Below are 18,175 nucleotides of genomic sequence, written 5' to 3'. Positions count from 1 at the left end.
AGTGTGGATGTACAAGAAAGGCGCTTTTCACAGAGGCTCAATGGGGCTCAGCATCTTGTACTGGATATTGTCATCCACTGACTTTCTCTCTCTTTCTTTCCCTCTCTTTTTGACAGAAAGAAGTGGGTATGTTGGAGGAGGAGGAAGGAGCAGAGGGGCTCTGAGAGTGGGACTAAAGTAAAGTTTTGGGCTCATCGAGCTCACAGGTCTCAAACTGTTTTGATTGTGCGGCGGACACAAAAGGCAAAACCCGGCTGACCATTGACCGCAGTCTGAGCACAGCTGGGACGCCAACAAAAACGGGCTCAGCGGGCATTTCAGCTGGGCAGCTGGTCAAGAAGGGAGCGCTGCGGAACAGGATGGCAGTCAACCGCGGGCGTAGCATCGCAGGAGAAAGGTAAATGTTTATCTCAGGTCTGGGTTTTCTTTTCACGTCGACAATCTGGGTCTCTTACAAAACAGCCGTCTCCTTCTACCCGCAAGTGTCAGCTCAACAGACAAGAGAGACTAAATAAGGAGCAACTTTTATAAAAACACGGTGGTTTGGAGAAGGGGATGGGTGTATGTTTGGGGCAGTGGGTGGAGGGGGCTTTGGGGGGGCCATGTTGTGAGGAACTAAACAGTTGGAATTACGGTCAGCGACCAGTCATTGAGTAAACATACAATGAGCGACAGAAAAGCTCTGTGGTGGACAATAAAGAAAGAAAAAAAGCCGCCGGCTTCAGGCCCTGAGAAAAGTGAGCCATTCTACTTACAAAGAGCCGCTTAGGGGTGGATTGAGGGAAGGAAAAAGAGGGCTAAAACACTTGTGGGCTCAGGGAACTCTATAGGGGGAGTGAAAATGGAATAAGCCAGCAAGCACTTGAGGGTCCCGCCGAGCACCTGAATAGGATAGAGGGGTGGAGCGGCAGAGGGGGGTCTGGGGAAGGTGAATGGCCTTCTTTTTGGGTCCAATTTGTCTCTTTTCACCCCGCTCGCCCTGCTCCGGCTCTGACAGATGTACAAAGAGGGAGCGGCGCTGGGCCACTCATCCACATACGCCCGTGAGCAGCTGTCACTTTTGTCAGACAAGTTAATCAAACAAATGCCACCATACCTCCCTTTTTAACAAGGCGTAGGGAAGGAGGGAGCAAAGGGGGCTGTAAAAAGGGTGATAGAGACCCCGAGAGGTGACATGTGTGCCCTTGATCAATTCACCCTGCCGGCCCCGATCAATAAACCAGCGGGACCCGACAAAGGAGAAGTCTCCATTAAACTTGTATTTTCCTACTCTCGGGATGATCGTGGCTTTAGTGTCCTTCGCCGTTTCCTCCCAGCGACACGGCGCTGGGAATGCTCACAGAGGATTTAGAGCCAAAAGGAACGAAGCGGGCAAACAAAATGCTCTCCCTCAGTAATTATTAAGGACCCTAAGCTGCTTACAGACTTCATTAAACGGAAGTGAAACCTTTTCAGAGCATGTTTTGAACAGTCACACAGTCAATCCAACCTATCCTGCATGGCTGGTCTTTTTTTTATTATTGTGACCAATGACTGCCACCATTATATTCCTCCCTATTGGTTGTGTAATCCTTTTATAGATATTTTACTTCAACCTAAAAGAGATTACTGACTGGCATGAAAAACAACAAGAGGACATCATCACAGTATTGCAGTCATATTGTTGTGGATGGATGGGAAAGGACCTCTGCTCATTGTCTCTTAGAAACAGTAAACCGATCTGAAAAAAGACAAAATTTATTAATGGTATCGGGGGGGTTTATGAGTGCATTATGTCATGAGACTTCAGTCCTTCAGTAGAATTGTATCTTGATGACATTATTATATTAGGTTTTGTGTCATTTTAAAAAATGTCGCTGTAGAAATGTATGATATAAAGCAAAGTTTGTTCAGGAATTAATAACATCAGTTAACGTTTTGTTGTTTGTTGGGAGTTTTGTCGAACCAGATCAGTGTAATCATTTTGCCGGTAGTCAGGACCGTAATCGAATATCTAACATTCAGGGGGGACAATTTTCAATCCACTGCCACCCAACCACTCCTTGGGGGCCTGAAGGGAATTTTCCCATCGATAAATTTTTTGAAACTAATAAACTAAACTGACCATTTTAGAGAATTTTGAAACAAACAAACTTTGATTCAGGGTTCTTAAAGCTTCAATGACAGAGTCTTAATTTAGGGAGCCTGCAAATGACTGGGGGGCCACACAAGAAAAGTGCCCACACTATGACTATTCTATGACATTTTTAATGTCTTTTTTAATAAGAAAGAACATTGACATTTGAACATTTTTACAATATGCCTTTTCTTAATAATACATTGAACTATGACTTTTTAATGACATTTTCCATGACTTACTGACACTTTAAACAACAATAACAGCTATTAGTGATAAAGCCTACAGAGCACACATATTACATTCTAGTTTTTTGTTTTCTAATACATCTGAAAGTAATGAAATAGAGAGACAGTGTGGTGACACATGCAGAACTTAAGTATGGTGTAATATGAACAAATGCCAACAAATCTGGAATGTTTATGTATAATTATAATGTCATTTGCTAATGCACTTTGGGCATATTTGAATATTGAATATTAAATATGTTAAGAGATTCTTATAAATATCATCATACTGACACTTCAAGCATATTACATAGCCCTAAAATTTTGTCAAATATATATCTTCATATCTTTACTTATGACCTTCCAGTTATAAAGTTATGTCAATTATGATTCCTTGCCTCAGGTAATTCCTCAAAATTCTGAAAAATAGTTTTCACTTTTTCTGTTAGTACTTGAAAAAAAAAACCTGTCCTCTTTATTCAGTCCTTACATAAGCAAGTCTGTGGAGCAGACTGAGACATCTGACAGGCTGCAGGAGTTAAGTTTGCGTGTAGTCTGAGCTCAGTGTTGATTAAATTGTTCACTTGGCATGGCCCTGGGGCTGGCAGTTCGTGACCATAGCCGGCAAAGTGGTGAAATGTCTCTGGACAGCCAAGTGGTATGACGGCAGTTACATCGCTCGCTAGGCATTCTGTCACCACGACAACCCCCCCCCACACAGCCCACCCATCCTCACAAACCCACCCGCCACGACCAAAGTACAACGGCGACGACGGCGACAACAATCTCAAATCCCCCAATCTGCAGCTCAACCTGACCCCTGCCCTTGCTCCGCTCCGCCACAGCCGTCCAGCAGTTGGTAAGCAGAGCAGGACGGGAGGAGCAGCAGCGATTAAAAAGCGCTTTAACTTTCGTCACACAGAAGTGCAATTTCACCACGCTTGTGAATCTGATAACTGCCCAAGGTCAACGGAAATACTTCAAATCAATCAATGAGCCACGCTCCTAATCCCCTCCAGGCGAAGGCAGATTAAGTGTATAATTGACCTGTGTAATCCCAGTATCTGCTGCAACTCTAGCCCGGGGGGGAAGGAAGGGGAAAAGAGGAGGTGGCTCCAAGACTCACTGGCTCTACAGCACCATCCCTGTCTGCTTCTTTCTTCCTGCACTCCTTTCCCCGCTTCCCCCTGACCTGGCTGGCATGCTGGTTGCCGGGACTTGTTACAGGGGGAGTTTCATGGGGCAGGAAGCTGTGGAGTATCAGTGCAGGACTGGATTTGGCTCAGGCTAAAGACATGGCTTTTTTTAATCAATGATCCCCAGGCTGTGCCGTGCTAAGTCCCCCCTTCAGTATCATTTAAGCACATCTGTCTTAATCCGAGCCTCTGCAGCCACTCTTTCAAGAACTAAACCAGGGGAAGGGGGGGGGTTGCAAGGGGACCAAATTAATTTCTCGCTATTCCCCTAACACACACACACACACACACACACACACACACATTTCATCATACCTAACAAAAATGTCAAACTGCAGGGCACTTTTTAAGGTATTTATGTGGCAGAGAAACCTCATTGCATGACATAGTGTTTTGACGGTGGGGTAGGAAGAATATCCAGGAACTGGTTGGATGGAGTTCACCACAGTTCATGTACTCATATAATACTATGGCTCTGCTCTGGTACACCCTACACCCACAGCATCCTCACCAAGATACTCCAGGGGAGAAGCTAATAAAGCACACATATACTTCAAGACCTGCCTCAGTTTCACAGCAATGATAAAGAGCTAGTTTACTGCACCACAATCTAAATCGAATCTGCCTTGCTTCAACTGAACCTTAGGTTTGACGATTAGCCTGAGAATCCTCTCAAGCACCCTCTCATAGTGACCTGAGAACACTGAGCAGCATCCAACATATTCTCATCCAAAGTCATCACATATTGTCACTTTGCAGTGGATAGCTGCATCTACATGTTACTCTCTAGGTATCCCTCTGCATGTGGTGGGGTTACGCAGCACGTGGTTACATTACGTCAACAAAATCCTTGGATCCATAAGGGTGGTTTATGGATCCAACAAACCTTGGACATTCGTACAGGAGTCCAGTGACGCGTCCTGTCTGAATCTGAAGCTTTTTCTACACCTTACCATGTGCCTCCTTCCCCTAATTCTAACCATGCATGCCAGCATGTGCATTTGTTGATGTCCAGGCATTAGTTGCCATGTGCTTTTGATGACATAATGTAACCATGTGCTGCTTAGTCCTTATACTATGTTGTTACAGGCAGCATTTCAACCTAAATATATACTCGGTGTATCATGTGGATTCGACAGCTTACATTCAGCCACATTCTTAACTGACACTGACCATCAGTTAAGACCGTCATGCTGCCGAGGCAGGTTCCTTCAGGTGGCATATCATAACACCATGAACGGGTCTGTCCAGCCAAGTTCTCAGCTGATGATGGCCTGTGGCGTATCATGCAGACACCAAAGGTGGCTTTTGGCACCAAGATCTTATGCCGAAAGCTGCGGTATTTAACAATTTTAGAATAAGAACGGGCTGGCATTCTCTTTCTGTTTTGCTATGGTTTTCAACCTTGGCTTATACTTAATTGTCATTATTACTCATTTGTCGTACTTGTATATTTTTTGTATTCTTTTCCTTTGACTGTGAACAGCAAGGTGGGAGACAAATGCCGAATTACTGAATGCTTTGTGGTAAATGATATGACCTTTAAATGGGTACTTAGTAATGTTGAAAATGTGAACGAAAAGACCAAAAATATAATAAGTTTGTTAATTTATTGTGAACATCTAAATGATGTTTGTGTTGTTTTTATGTTGAATAAACAAAAACTTAAAAAAAAAAAAAAAAAAAAAAAGAAGAGCTGGCAGTATGATACTTGACAGTAAGAGTACAGGCTCTTGTCCCCCACCCTGGTCTGATAATTCATAGGACTGTCCCCAGCTTTAACGTGACATCACTGTTTTCTTTCCACATAATGATGTGAGAGAAAGATACTGTAAGTCAGTGACAGCACCTGCAATATGCTATTAAAAATGAAATATGTAAACAGACTAACTGATGGAGCAGAAAGTTGTGAGCAGCACAAACTTTGGGGAGTGTTTTCGAAGGAGCTCTGTTTTCTGTGGCCTCTCTCCTCTCTCAAAGCAACTTCACAACAGTTTCCTCTCGAAAGGGGATTTCTATGCGAGTTTAATCATGATGCCACAGACACCTGCCGTCAGAGCAATTTCCACAACAGCAGGAAAATATAATATTAAAAGAATTCCGTGATTGGATTGCTGATCAGGATTGTGGTTTGTAAAAAAAGAAGCATAAAGTAAATCTGATTTAAACATCAATGGGATCTCCCTTTTTTGGTTTAAAAAAAAAAAAAAAAAAAAAAAAGTCCCCCCCCCCCCCTTATATGAATGGTCCAACAAGTGGGTCAAATCAATTAAAAACGTCCTAATCCGACAAGCCCCCCTACCCGTCAATCTGTGTCAGAACATGGGTATTAGCACTTGCTAATATGTCTCACATTATGAATCATTTCTTGAGACGCTGGTGTTTGTTTAACATTATCAGCATTAGACCACATATGGGCCTGTCTGCTGTCACTCCAGACGTCAATTTGTGGGTGTTGACACATATAGAAATTATGAGGCCATGGTGAAATAATCTGCTCACTGTCGCTGATATTAGAAGGCATCTAAATGCATGTCATAACCCCAATTATAATTACACATGACCTCAGGCTTATTGTCTGCGGACGGAATCACAGCCAAACATGTTTAAGAAACCTTAATTACTTATGGGCACGTGCAAATGTCTCTACTAAGCCTGCACTCTGTCTCCTACCTTTAACCTTCCATATCACAAAGGCAGGGTCACATTCTGTTCAGCTTGCTGTAACCAGACTAAACACACCATGCTGTTCATCCTCACATTTGTCAGGGATGTGTGAAATGAAACATGCTTAAAGGACCTGATTTGTTGGTGTGATTTGAAATGTAATCTCTTTACAGTCGACTGTTTTGGTGGTGGGACTTTGATAGAGTTATTTCATTGTATAGTATGGCCCATTGAAGTTTTAAGACTTTAATCTTGTCAACTGGCATGAAAAAATGTGTCCTGGCAGGTCACCAAAACATCATAAAATGTCCTTCTAGTCTTAAAAAAAGTAAATGGATTATACAGTATAAAGACAAGTGAAGATTGTTTTTCAAGCACTTTGTTGTCTTTGCAGCTGATTGTTTTGCTCTTCTTTCTTCCTTGTTTACATATTTTTTCTTTTTCTTTTTTTAATGAATTCTACAAATTTCTCCCCAAATCCATTTTTTGTAAGATTAAATCATAGACAAAGTGCCTTGCCAAAATGGAGACAGTGTGAAACTTATTTGAAAACTACGAGTCAAAACAACCTTCCAAAAAAATGTCCACAAAAACTGTGTGTGGAACAGTTTAAAGCGAGGAAAGGACAGAAGTAAAACCAATAATCTATAATATTTCATGTAATGAGCTGCCTTATTGTTGTAATCCCCACTGAGGGAAACAGACATAAATAAATGCAGTCAGCGGCCCACCAAGGGAGGGCAAGGGGGCGCCTAACAAAGCAAAGATTAAGGGGAGTCCATCGTGACCTTATTTTAAGAGCATGAAAACCTCCAAACCCAACACACTGACACACACACACACACACACACACACACACACACACACACACACACACACAAGCACTGAGGTATCTGCTTTGGTGGCCTCCAATAGTCAAACTAGGTGGGCCTCAAGTGTTTACATAACTGTCTAAGATGTATACAGTTAACCCTCAAATTGTGAATAGTGAAATTGCTAATAGAAAATTCATCTAATTGTAACATGTCAGTTTTCAAAAAAACTCCCATTTATCACAAAAAAGTTTTTACACTCAAAAACGTTTTCACACTCACACTGTAATGGAAACACTTTTTTGGCTTTCATAGGTCACATGATGCTATAGCTATGTGCTTGTCAGTAGGAACCGGCTCCCTGTTATTGCCTCACATAACTCTTCGAAAGTTTTGAATCCACAGTTCCTCTGTGGAATCGTGGACTATCACCTCATAGCTTGCCTTTCCATTATCACTCACATAACAAGCCGTTATCGCCTTGGATTGGAAATAATGATGGCTAGTGTGGTGGTTGCAACGAAATTATAATACTAATGTTTTGATCATCCATCGCCATCCATCCGTCTTGGAACGTTATCGCCAGAGGAGAAGTCGCAGAACATCGCTGAGTGCAAATGCAGTCATTATGTTTCATCAAAAATTTTGCGTAAATCTGTCATCAAAACCCACCTAGTGACTAATTTTGAATTAAAAAAATGATTTATGTATTATAATTACATAATGAAAATCAAGTGAAAATTTTGTGTTGCTTATGGGTGAAAATCATATGGTACGATGAGAACCCAAGCTAACGCAGTGCCACTTGAAGCTGGCTCCAAAACAGTCATTGAACTGCTTTTTCTATGTGTGCTTTTCTGACTAAACCCATACCTTATGCCATATTTACAGTGCTGTTACTAAGACAACACAAAACTAAACACAACTTGATGACTTGACTTGTGAAAGTTTTGCTCTGGAATAAATGTCAGCCTAGGGTCAGCATTTTTATGCCCTAGCAGTCCTCTTCTGCCATGGTTAAGTCTTTTTAAAGTATGAAATGTAGCAATGTATTGTATACTGAGCTCCATGGTAGTTTAGCATCAACATTAGCACATTATATGTTTACTCTAGTTTGGTTTTGTAAAGTGGAACTGGGACAGAATCCTAGACTAAAAACATGCAGATTATTCTGGGTGAAGGATAAAAATAGAAATATAGGAAAAAGACTTGGCCTTTAATTTTATGCATTTTATACACTCATTTTTAACCTTACTGTGTCAGTGGGGTTTATATAATGTGTTTTATTTTCCATCTTATGTTATGCATTATGTGCATTCAATTTTTATCCTTATTTTAATCTCACTTTTACTAGTATTATCAATTGGGTTTGATCCGTATGAAGATGCATTCTATGTGTTCTATTGTGATTCTTTTTTATTTTTACATGCAGGTTTTATTATGTCTTTTTGTCTTCTTTGTCTTTTAATGTGAAGTACTCGGTGCATGTAATTTCCTTCTTGTAAAGCACACTGGGCTGTATTTCTTGTATGTAAGGTGCTATACAAATAAAGTTTATTATTATTATTATTATTAAACCCAGAGTCAAGCACTAATATTCCATGTTGTAAGTCGCCACCAGAAAATCAGACAAAAAAGAGAGAGAAGTCAAGAAAAAAAGGGTGGAGAGACAAGAAAAGCACAACAGAGCTGCAGAGAGCAGCCAGAGACACCTTCATGGGCCTCGATGACGCCGCGGGGAGAACTAATATGGAATGACAACAAAGAGGAGCCGGGGTGAGACAAATCCCAGCAGAGACGCTCTCATGGAGGAAAAAAGGATACATGGCAAAGCAGTGGGTCAAGATGCAGCAACAAACAGCAAACATCCAGCACCGGACACCTCTCTGTCATCCTCTGTCAGCACGGACAGAAAGGAAGAGGGTAGGAGACGGATTACACCTCAAGGCCTCCATTCAATACAACAGCATGGACAGATAGATGCTACTGTATACACGCCTCCACTGTTCAGTCTGCACAGAGTCCACAGCCAGGACCAAGCCCTGACAGCCGATCAGATGCAGAGGATTACACAACCTGGACCATGTCCCTGTCAGTGTATCCACTCTGTCTCATCAACCCTTCAACCCTCAGTCAAATGAAGATAATTAACCCTCGACTGACATCACTTGTCTTGTGCTGCGTTCGAAAGCCTTTCACAAGTATTTAATAATCTTAACACTGGGCAGACTGGTTTGATTTTGTTCAAAAACATGGAAGAAAATGTAAAAAGCACTTTGGTAAGAAATGTCCCACAAACTGCAAGAAATTAGCTGATTATTATTAAAATGTTTTGTAAAAATAATAAAAAAAAAAAGGCCAGACTGCTATATTTATAAGTATCATAAAAATACATTTAGATTTTTTTATTTCATTTTATTTTTTTTTAAGTTGCTCATTGCCTTTCTCTCATGTTTTTTGAAAGAAATCAAGCCCACTTGTTCAGGTTTCACAGGGTTAAAGCTGAAGTGTTTTTAATTCAACTAGTCATTATTTATTTAATGAGCTTTTATGAGCTCCTTTTTAAGCTAAATTTTAATTGAGCTTTTTACTCCACAAAAGCATTTTGCAGCTGTTTTTCCAGCAGCTTTATAGGCCTTTATAGCTGTGTAGCTTTTGGGGACTGTCAATGTGTTTCCTGCTGCTTTATAGCCCTTAAATGTGGATGTTTTTTAGGGAATCATTTTTCCTACAACATGTTAGCCCCAAAATTTGGGTGTTTTTTAGGAACAAGTTGCTTTGTTTCCTGTGGCTATTTGGCACCTAAATTTGTGTTTTTATCAAAAGTTATGTTACTTATGTTTTTAGGGAAACTGTTATTGTGTATGCTGCAGCTTTTTGGGGGGATCCTTTATTGTGTTTCATGCTGGGTTTTTGTAGATAAAAGCAATTCCTAAAAACCAGGATCTACAGGCAATGATCTTTTGATTACTGCTTTTAGGATGAAAGTCCCCAGGACGTACATCAAGAAACTACATGGAAACATAGCACTACGACTGAGAAGTATTTTGGATTAGTTGAAGGAAGGAGACTGTCTTGTGTTTGAGCCCTGGATGAAGCAGATTCTTAAAATCCAACAATAGGAGAAAAGGATATCTTTTTTTTTATTTCCAAGATCTGTGAAATTCAGAAATGAGTTGATTTTGGTTGACACTTGGAGTTGAAGAAAACATGTTTGTGGCTCTGTTCTTTAGAGATTCCAGATTATTGTCTCTACAGTAATTCCAGATTACTGCATAGTAATGTGCCCCCCAGGAAAGTATTTAGCTGCCAGATCCTGATACATCCTCTCTTGATCAATTTAAGTACTAGATGAAGGCCTAAACACTCAAAGTAATCTGGGGCCTAAAACAAAGGACTTCTCAGACAGCGATAGGCCTGAGGGAGTGTTACATGATCTGAATGCATGTGTAAAAGTTTAGTGTTGTGTTCTGTGTGCTGTGGCTCAGGTTGATCTGACCCGCTGACGGCTGGCTGGGAACCCAAACACAGGACTCAGCCAGAGCTAATATCTAAAATATCAGTGAGAATCTTTGCAAACACCAAAACCAATACTTTTCTACATAGCCCATGCATCGCTGCATCTTAGCGTGTGCCCTGTTACCCAGGGTCACCTGTTTCTCCAAAGCAGCAGCTCTATCACTTCTGCTCCTTAGACAGATTCCAGCTACTGTGCAGTCCAGTCACAGACAGCAAGTTTCTGCAAACAGCTGTTATGGTACATCTGTATGTTCAGTACGTTATTATGCCAAGTCATCACATGGAGCCGCCTGGCCAGTGACAGTCTGTGTTTACTTCTTACAGTGATTCTGTTACAGTGATGTCAACTAATGCACATGATGGGATGAGGCAGCATGTTTACACAACATGAACACATGACAACTAACACAGACCGTCATGATGGTTGGGATCAGGCAACAAAGTCACGGATTGATAAGTTTAGGCAAAACAGGGACATGGTAGTGTGTTTAAAAAAAGACAAAACACACATACACATGGGAATGCTACACCCCCACAGGAAATCCAGTTGTTTGTGGGACCTGTCAGCAGCCCACCTGGGACCTGTCCACCTATAGGCACACTCATTATATTACATCGTCACCAGCAGTGTTATTACCTGACGCCGACCTTCTGTGTTTCATGCACGCGCAGCCGGTTCCGTCTGGCCACATTATAAGTGACACAGCCCGTGAGCATTGCATGTGGACACGCCTGTTGCTCTCTGGTTGTTTGCCAGCGTATAATAGCAACATTTCTGTCTGGTAACAGTAACTTTTATTGTCTAAAAATAACCTAGTTATGTTAATTGCGTAACTATAAGGAAGTAACATCATTGTAGGGGCTTTAAATTGGCATTGTATCTTACAAACTGTTGTGCCTGCATTTTCTTAGGATATCAAACGACCTGTTCTAAGTGGATATGTGGATTTCTTATATTTCTAATACAGCATACCTCTTATTTGTCAATTTATGTGTGCATTGTGTTAAATTTTGTGACATAATAGACATTTTTTTCTTGCATACTTCTTTTTTTCTATTTCCATTTTCCTATAGCTTTTCTATAGTTTTTTTCATTCTAATTCTTATTCTTAAATTTTAAATTAAAATATATATGTAACATAGTTGTGGGTTGTAGACATGTACAATGTGATTGGTGACTGGGTTGTTGTGTGCCTGATTACTTTCTCTCTCTCTCTCTCTGTGTGTGTGTGTGTGTGTGTGATGTATCCAGTTTGTGTTTTGGCCGGTGTGTCACATTTTAAACTGCCATTTGACAAATGTAGCAGCTGTGATCTAGTGATCCAGAGTCACCGACCCCTCAGTTTTAATGCCACTGTTAAAGGTAGCTGGTGAGACAACCTGTTTGTAAGCTCTGTGTTGGTGGCTGCTAAGCCATCTTACAAAGTGATCTTTTGTGCCCCTTTTTCAATTGATTAACTGTTGTTTGCTGACTAAGAAAGAGAGAGCGCCGCTTAGGATAATCCCTCCTCAAGATCAGCACAAACTGCACACAAACACTACGAGACAAAGGAGGAAACGGCAAGGCGGTGGAGAGGACGACGATGTACAAATACGCCTGACTTTAAAAAGAGAAGCAGATCTCCATAGAGCTGTGGCTCAGTGTGCAACTCATCCCACTGCAGTGATTGTTTTAGCACATTTTCAGGAGAAATCTCCCCATGAGCTGAGGGGAGGCTCAGCAGCCGGGCTTAGAGATTTACTAATTGTTTTGGTGTTGCCTGACCTCATCTCATGTAACAGAGGCAAACAGTGTCAGGAGACTGTTTTGCAAGTTGATTACAGCTTGAGTTGATTACAGTTTGCAGCTATGGCGAAGGACACTGATGTGGAGGTACAGTCAGCTTCACCAAGTGACTTGCAAAGACCCAAAAAGACATGAGTCTGCACCACAGCAGCGTTAACATGAAACCTGCAGGTCAAAACCTACACAAAAGACCAAATATACCAGAATACACAAATAAATATGAAAAAATCATTAAAAATGTTTCCATATGCTTATTATGAAAAATAATTGCAACTACTTTTGGATTATTTCATTTTACTGTTACAAAAGTTTTTACGTGATTTAGCTCCGCCACTGCTGTCAATCATGTTAAATGCATTTTGGATTCTTTTTTTTTCTGGAAGGAATCAGAAATTCCCATCTCACAAAGACCTTCAAAAACTTTTTTCAAAGGTGTGTGAAAATTACAAAAGTTACAAAAAAAAAAAAAAAAAAAGATATTGGTGCATTTTTTTTCTTTCTTTTTATTTGACTAATTTTTAGTTTTTTTTTTTTTTTTTTTATTAATTTCTTCATAATTTAAGGGTAATTTTTTCTTTTGTTGCTCCTTGACTTATTCCCATGAGTTTGAAAGATATTGAGCCACTTTTCTCAGCTTTCAAAGGGTTAAAGCTGACATGTACATTGAGGAGTTCACATGACTGTTATGAATTGACTTTGGTTCGCTCTCTCTAGGAGTGACGTGTTTTTAATCTCCTCCGGAGGATAATCACAGGTAGAGTAAATGAAACCTTGTCATTACTAAGCCTCCCCCTGATGAAGGAGGAGGTGCTGCGGTTTACTTACATCAAATAATCTCTCTATGTACACCTCCTCGTTGACCTTCTCCCGCAACATGTCCTGGGAATGACGAACAAACGTCACGTAACCATCTGCAACGTCCATCCCCGGCTTCTGCAAAGGATGAGGAGGAGAGAGAGGAGAAAAAGACATTGTTGAGCAAACTAGGACCTGTTTCAGACAGCAGTGTGAAAGCTGATGGCCACATAAACATGTTAAATATAATGTTTTGCATTCAATGATTACTGAGAGATTTTACTTAATAGAGTTAATTATCTTTTTGACACACCAAATTCAACAAGACTAAAGGTCTAAAGCTGTGCTAGTGGCCCCTACAGGCTACAGTTTCCATGACATCCCATCAATTTTAAGTGTTGACAGGTTCAACAAGATGCTGAGGATTTTCTGAAAATTTTAAATTGGTCCAGAGGATAAGAGCAGGGGTCAAGGGGTTAATAAAATTGAATATACTCAGCAAATTTCATCTCAATCTACCCATTAGATTATGGGCTAACTTGTGTTATGGGAATCTTCGATGCCAGGAAAAACATCAGAAAGGTCTTCAAAAACATTTGGATCTGGAATATTCACAGTAAAAATATTAGAGATATCTATGATATCTATATTTATGTAAGTGTTAGGTGAAGGAGACAAAAAGGGGCTCTGGCAGTTTAAAAACACTTTATGTGTTAAATTGTCGTACATAAGAAGCAAATTTTGTTAAACAAGTTCAGTTCAGTTTAGCTGCAGGACTCAAGAAGAGATGTGTGAGATTTGTTTGGGCCCTGACACACCAAGCCAATGGTCGGATGACGGTGAACGTCTGTTGCCCTGGTCGCTGCGGTGTGTTCTGCACTTGGCCCTTGTTAGCTTTTTTTCAGCTTGATATAGTAAACAGAATTAATAATTGGTGTTTGATTTCACTTCAAATCTAACTTTTTATTCTAGTTTAGCAATTTAAATGTTGTTACATATGTATTCCCATTATTAAACCTGGGATCTCTCTCGTTGCCAGTGTATTGGCTCATTTTGTAGAAAGAAAAAATAAGTTAAATGAATTCTTAAAGTAAAACGGTAAAAGTGAAACACTAAGGTTAACATTTTGTACTACCTTGTTATTCATTATTTCAAGTGTTAATTGTAAAAAATAAAATAAAATGAAATAAGAACGTGTATTGTATTTATATAAGTGTCGCTCTGTCAGTGACCTTTTGCGTCTACCTTTTTAGGTATCCGTCTGTGTCAGCTGTTTTCGCTTTGGGATACCTTAATAGTGATGTCAACAAATGCAAATGGTGGGATGACAGCAGCACGTCATTATGTTCAAACAGCACATGGCAACAAACACTGCCTGCCAATGGTTTGGATTAGGCAACAAAGTCATGGGTAGTTCGCTTTAGGCAAAAGAGGCACATGGTATGGTGTAGAAAAAAACACATCCACACAAGAAACGAACTCCGGACTTCTGCACGAAAATCATTGTTTGTGCCCATCCACTTAGTGCACTCATGCACCTTGTATCACGTTGTTACCGGTAGCGTTATTATCCGACCCTTCAGCGTTTCATGCGCAGATGTCACCCAAGCGCGTTGCATGAGTGCCAGGTGCCATCCGGCACTGCCAGCGTACAGTAATGCCACCAGTTCTGTCTGAGCATGTTCTCATCTGACGCCGTCCAACTGTGTTCCGGTTGGTGAGTTGTCTCTTGGCGTCATGCTCCTACGACAAAAGCACTGACAGAGCGGACGTATTTAACGGGTTCGCAGTAAGAACGGGCTGAATTATGATAAGGCACTGGACATGGTCGCTTAGTGACTTCACATGCAACCTGCCTCTGCGCCCTTGATCAACTTTCCAGGCGATTAAAGACGCAGCATGTGTCTCAGCCCTTACCTCTGTTAAAAGATACATTAGGTGACAAATGCATTTGACAAAATTTAAGTTAAAGCCAATTTCAATTCCATTGAAAATGAGATGTTTTTGATTTTGGTATCTTTGTTGTCGCTGTACAAGTACAATGAGATGCTGATGCAGCAAACCTATAGATGCCTAAAATCTTGGAGAAATAAGTTATAAATACTATATACACAAATAGAATCAGAATCAGAAAATCTTTATTGTCTGTCATGACAGAAAATTGTCTTGGACGTCGCTCGCTCATACAACAAACAACACTATAAAAGATTAATACTAGAAAGACACACAACTCCTAAAAACAAGTGAGATAAAATACTGTGCAAATAATTTAAACAGGATTAATCATAGGAGAAGAGTAATGAGAGAGCTCTCTGCGCTACCACTTTCTACATTTTTTTTTCAGTTATTATTCGGAGAAATCTCCAAAGAAGTATTTTATTCACAAGGATGCAGATTTAGGGACTACAGCGTCGTCATTCATGTTCAGAGTTTAGCCTGGACAGAAACGACACTCACAGTCTGAGCAAAGTGAACAGGAGCACTGGAGACACTCAGCAGGGTTTGATGAGGGAGGCAGATTGATATTCACTGAGGATGTTTGTTTCCATCCTTAGTTCTCTTTCTTACATCAACATATCTGACCATTGTTAAAACAACATAACACTCTGTAAACCTTTTAGTCTCCGTTTCTCTCTCTTTTCTCCGACGATTCAAAAAGTCACGTAAAGAACTCATCACTAACTGCTCCTAAACTCAGTTAACACATCTGCACCGACTCTTACAATGTGTAAATGAGTGTCTTTTTACCAGCAAAACTCTAATTTTGTACATTAAGGACACAATTAGCATGCTGAGCTGGAAACTGCGACCTCTGCCAGTGTACACAGTGCCTTGTCAAATTCACTGACAAGGCATTAATTTGAAATTTGGCATGTTGCTGCGGCCTAAGTGTTGGCAGCTAATACAGATCTGATGCACAAACACACACACACACACACACACACACACACACACACACACACACACACACACACACACACACACCACCACCACCAGCACCGCCGCCACCCTGACAGCAGAGTGGGCATGTGTTGTACAACATGGACTCGCAATGTGTAGTGCACAGAGAGCGAGGCACAAGGCATGGCTGTCTGTCAGTATCTGGCCACATGCATATGAATGGACATTTGGGAGAGAAAACACGGGGACATTTGATGTGGAAATATCACAGCCGAGGCCATCTTGATTCTTATTCTACATGTGAAAGCACGGTCAAATATTTGTACATGCAAAAGAAACAAACACACGCACAGCACAAGGGAACAAAATGCCCTCAATCTAATCCTCTAAGTCACCTTCAACTTTAAATTTGAAATTTTATAGATCAATGGTTTGTTATAAATGCTGTTTATGGTTGTCAGTTTACTTTTACAGAAAGGATTGAGAGGTTAAACTACTGAGTATGTTTACATTAGTTTGCACAATAATAAAACATGAAGCTTTTAACCCTTTGCCCCTGAAAATCTTGGGGTTGCACACCAAAATCAAAAGCCATAACTAAATTTTGGGCATTCCATTATGCTGTTATATAGGCTAGATGAAAACAATGTCGATATGGAGAGACAAGAAGTTACATACTGGTATACTCTGGTTTCTTACTTTACAGCTATTGTTATTAATTATCTGATGTGCACAGACAAATGATGCATTAATGTGATGTTGGAAAAGTCGGAATGACAACTTTCCTACTGAGAAAATTCACATGATCAGCCTCTCATGTCAGAAAAACAACTCAGCAACTCTGAGGTAAAGCTATTTTTAACCCTGAGGGACTGTTTGCATTTTACATGTTTTTCATTCTTAAGTTTTTGATTATTTTGGCTGTGTTCATGCATATGGCATACATTTTGGCAGGATTGCGTAATTTTGTTTAATCTTAGAATTAAACAAAATTAGAAAGTCTAAAACACACTGTGGAAACTAAATTGTTACATTCATACTACAAAAAAATGCGCCACTGAAACCCATTCAAACTGACATTTTTGATCCCACAGCCATTGAAGCATAAAAATGTGTATTGTATTATTTCTGGGTGTCATTCTGGACTTTCGCTTTGGATTTTATAATTTTTACCATTTTCCACCTGATGATGTCATTTTTACCATATTTGGCATATGGAGAAAATACATGCTATTTCCACTAGATGCACTGTCACAATCAATGCTGCTGCACATCATTGACATATCCTCGAGTATGATCATCAAAAAAAAAAAAAAAAATCTACTTTGCATGCAGTACATTGAAAATAACAATAATAATAATTATTAATTTTTTTTCATCTAAAAACATATTGGCATCATGACAAAAACCTGGCATTTAAAGGGTTAATACTCTGAAAACTAATGGATATTTGATATTTATGATTAGGACTAATGATGGTTAAAAAAAATGAGATCAATTAAAGTAGAAAATAATTTTAGTGTATAATATTTTTTTAAAGCTTGATTCTAAAAAGCGCATTTTGTGCACAAACCCATACAAATGTGTGTAATATTACAGCGTGTCCTAAGGGTTGATCAATGAGATCATTTAGACATTTAAGAGTATAATAAGTATACACACATAAAAAGAAAGAAAAATAAATGAGTCTCACTTACAGGTACGTCCACATACTTTGAGGCAGCTTTCACCTTGACATAAAAGAGAGAGAAGCAGGTGAAAAAACAGTCCGAACTCCAGCTGTGGCACCACTTTTCAGAACAAAGGCTACTGTGGTGAGACTGTACAGCCTGGAGCTCTGTGCTGAAGTGGCAACAGTGGTTCATGTGGTGATTTCAACTGCAAAAGTGCACTCACAAATTCAATAACCTGGCTTTTGTAATCCTGTGGGAAACCAGCTGAGGTGTTAAGCTATTTGGTGCTCAAGGAGAACTCAAAAAAGGTCAAACTGTATTAAAATGAGCATTTGAGATCAAAGAAAATAAGAAATGACTTTAAAATACAGAGGATTGCTCATTACATGTAATTTAAATGCATTTTTGTTACGATGGTGATTCAACAAATAAGATCCAGAACTGATTGAATAGCGGAGCTTCCGCACTTAAAGTGTGGTTTCC

General features: G+C 40.0%; 1 protein-coding gene across 1 annotated transcript in view; it reads right to left on the bottom strand.

Annotated features, from left to right (window-relative positions):
* Positions 1-18,175, bottom strand: part of cadpsa (Ca2+-dependent activator protein for secretion a) — a 200,869-nt gene that overhangs the window by 20,070 nt on the left and 162,624 nt on the right. Inside the window, 2 exon segments of the mRNA XM_042495019.1 lie at positions 13,149-13,256; positions 17,717-17,749. Coding sequence (XP_042350953.1) covers positions 13,149-13,256; positions 17,717-17,749 — 141 coding nt within the window.

The sequence above is a fragment of the Plectropomus leopardus genome, chromosome 2 (genome assembly GCF_008729295.1).
Source record: "Plectropomus leopardus isolate mb chromosome 2, YSFRI_Pleo_2.0, whole genome shotgun sequence".
NCBI classification, from domain to species: Eukaryota; Metazoa; Chordata; class Actinopteri; order Perciformes; family Serranidae; genus Plectropomus; species Plectropomus leopardus.
The sequence above is the reverse complement of the archived record's forward strand: the minus strand, read 5'-3'. Positions and strand labels throughout refer to the sequence as shown.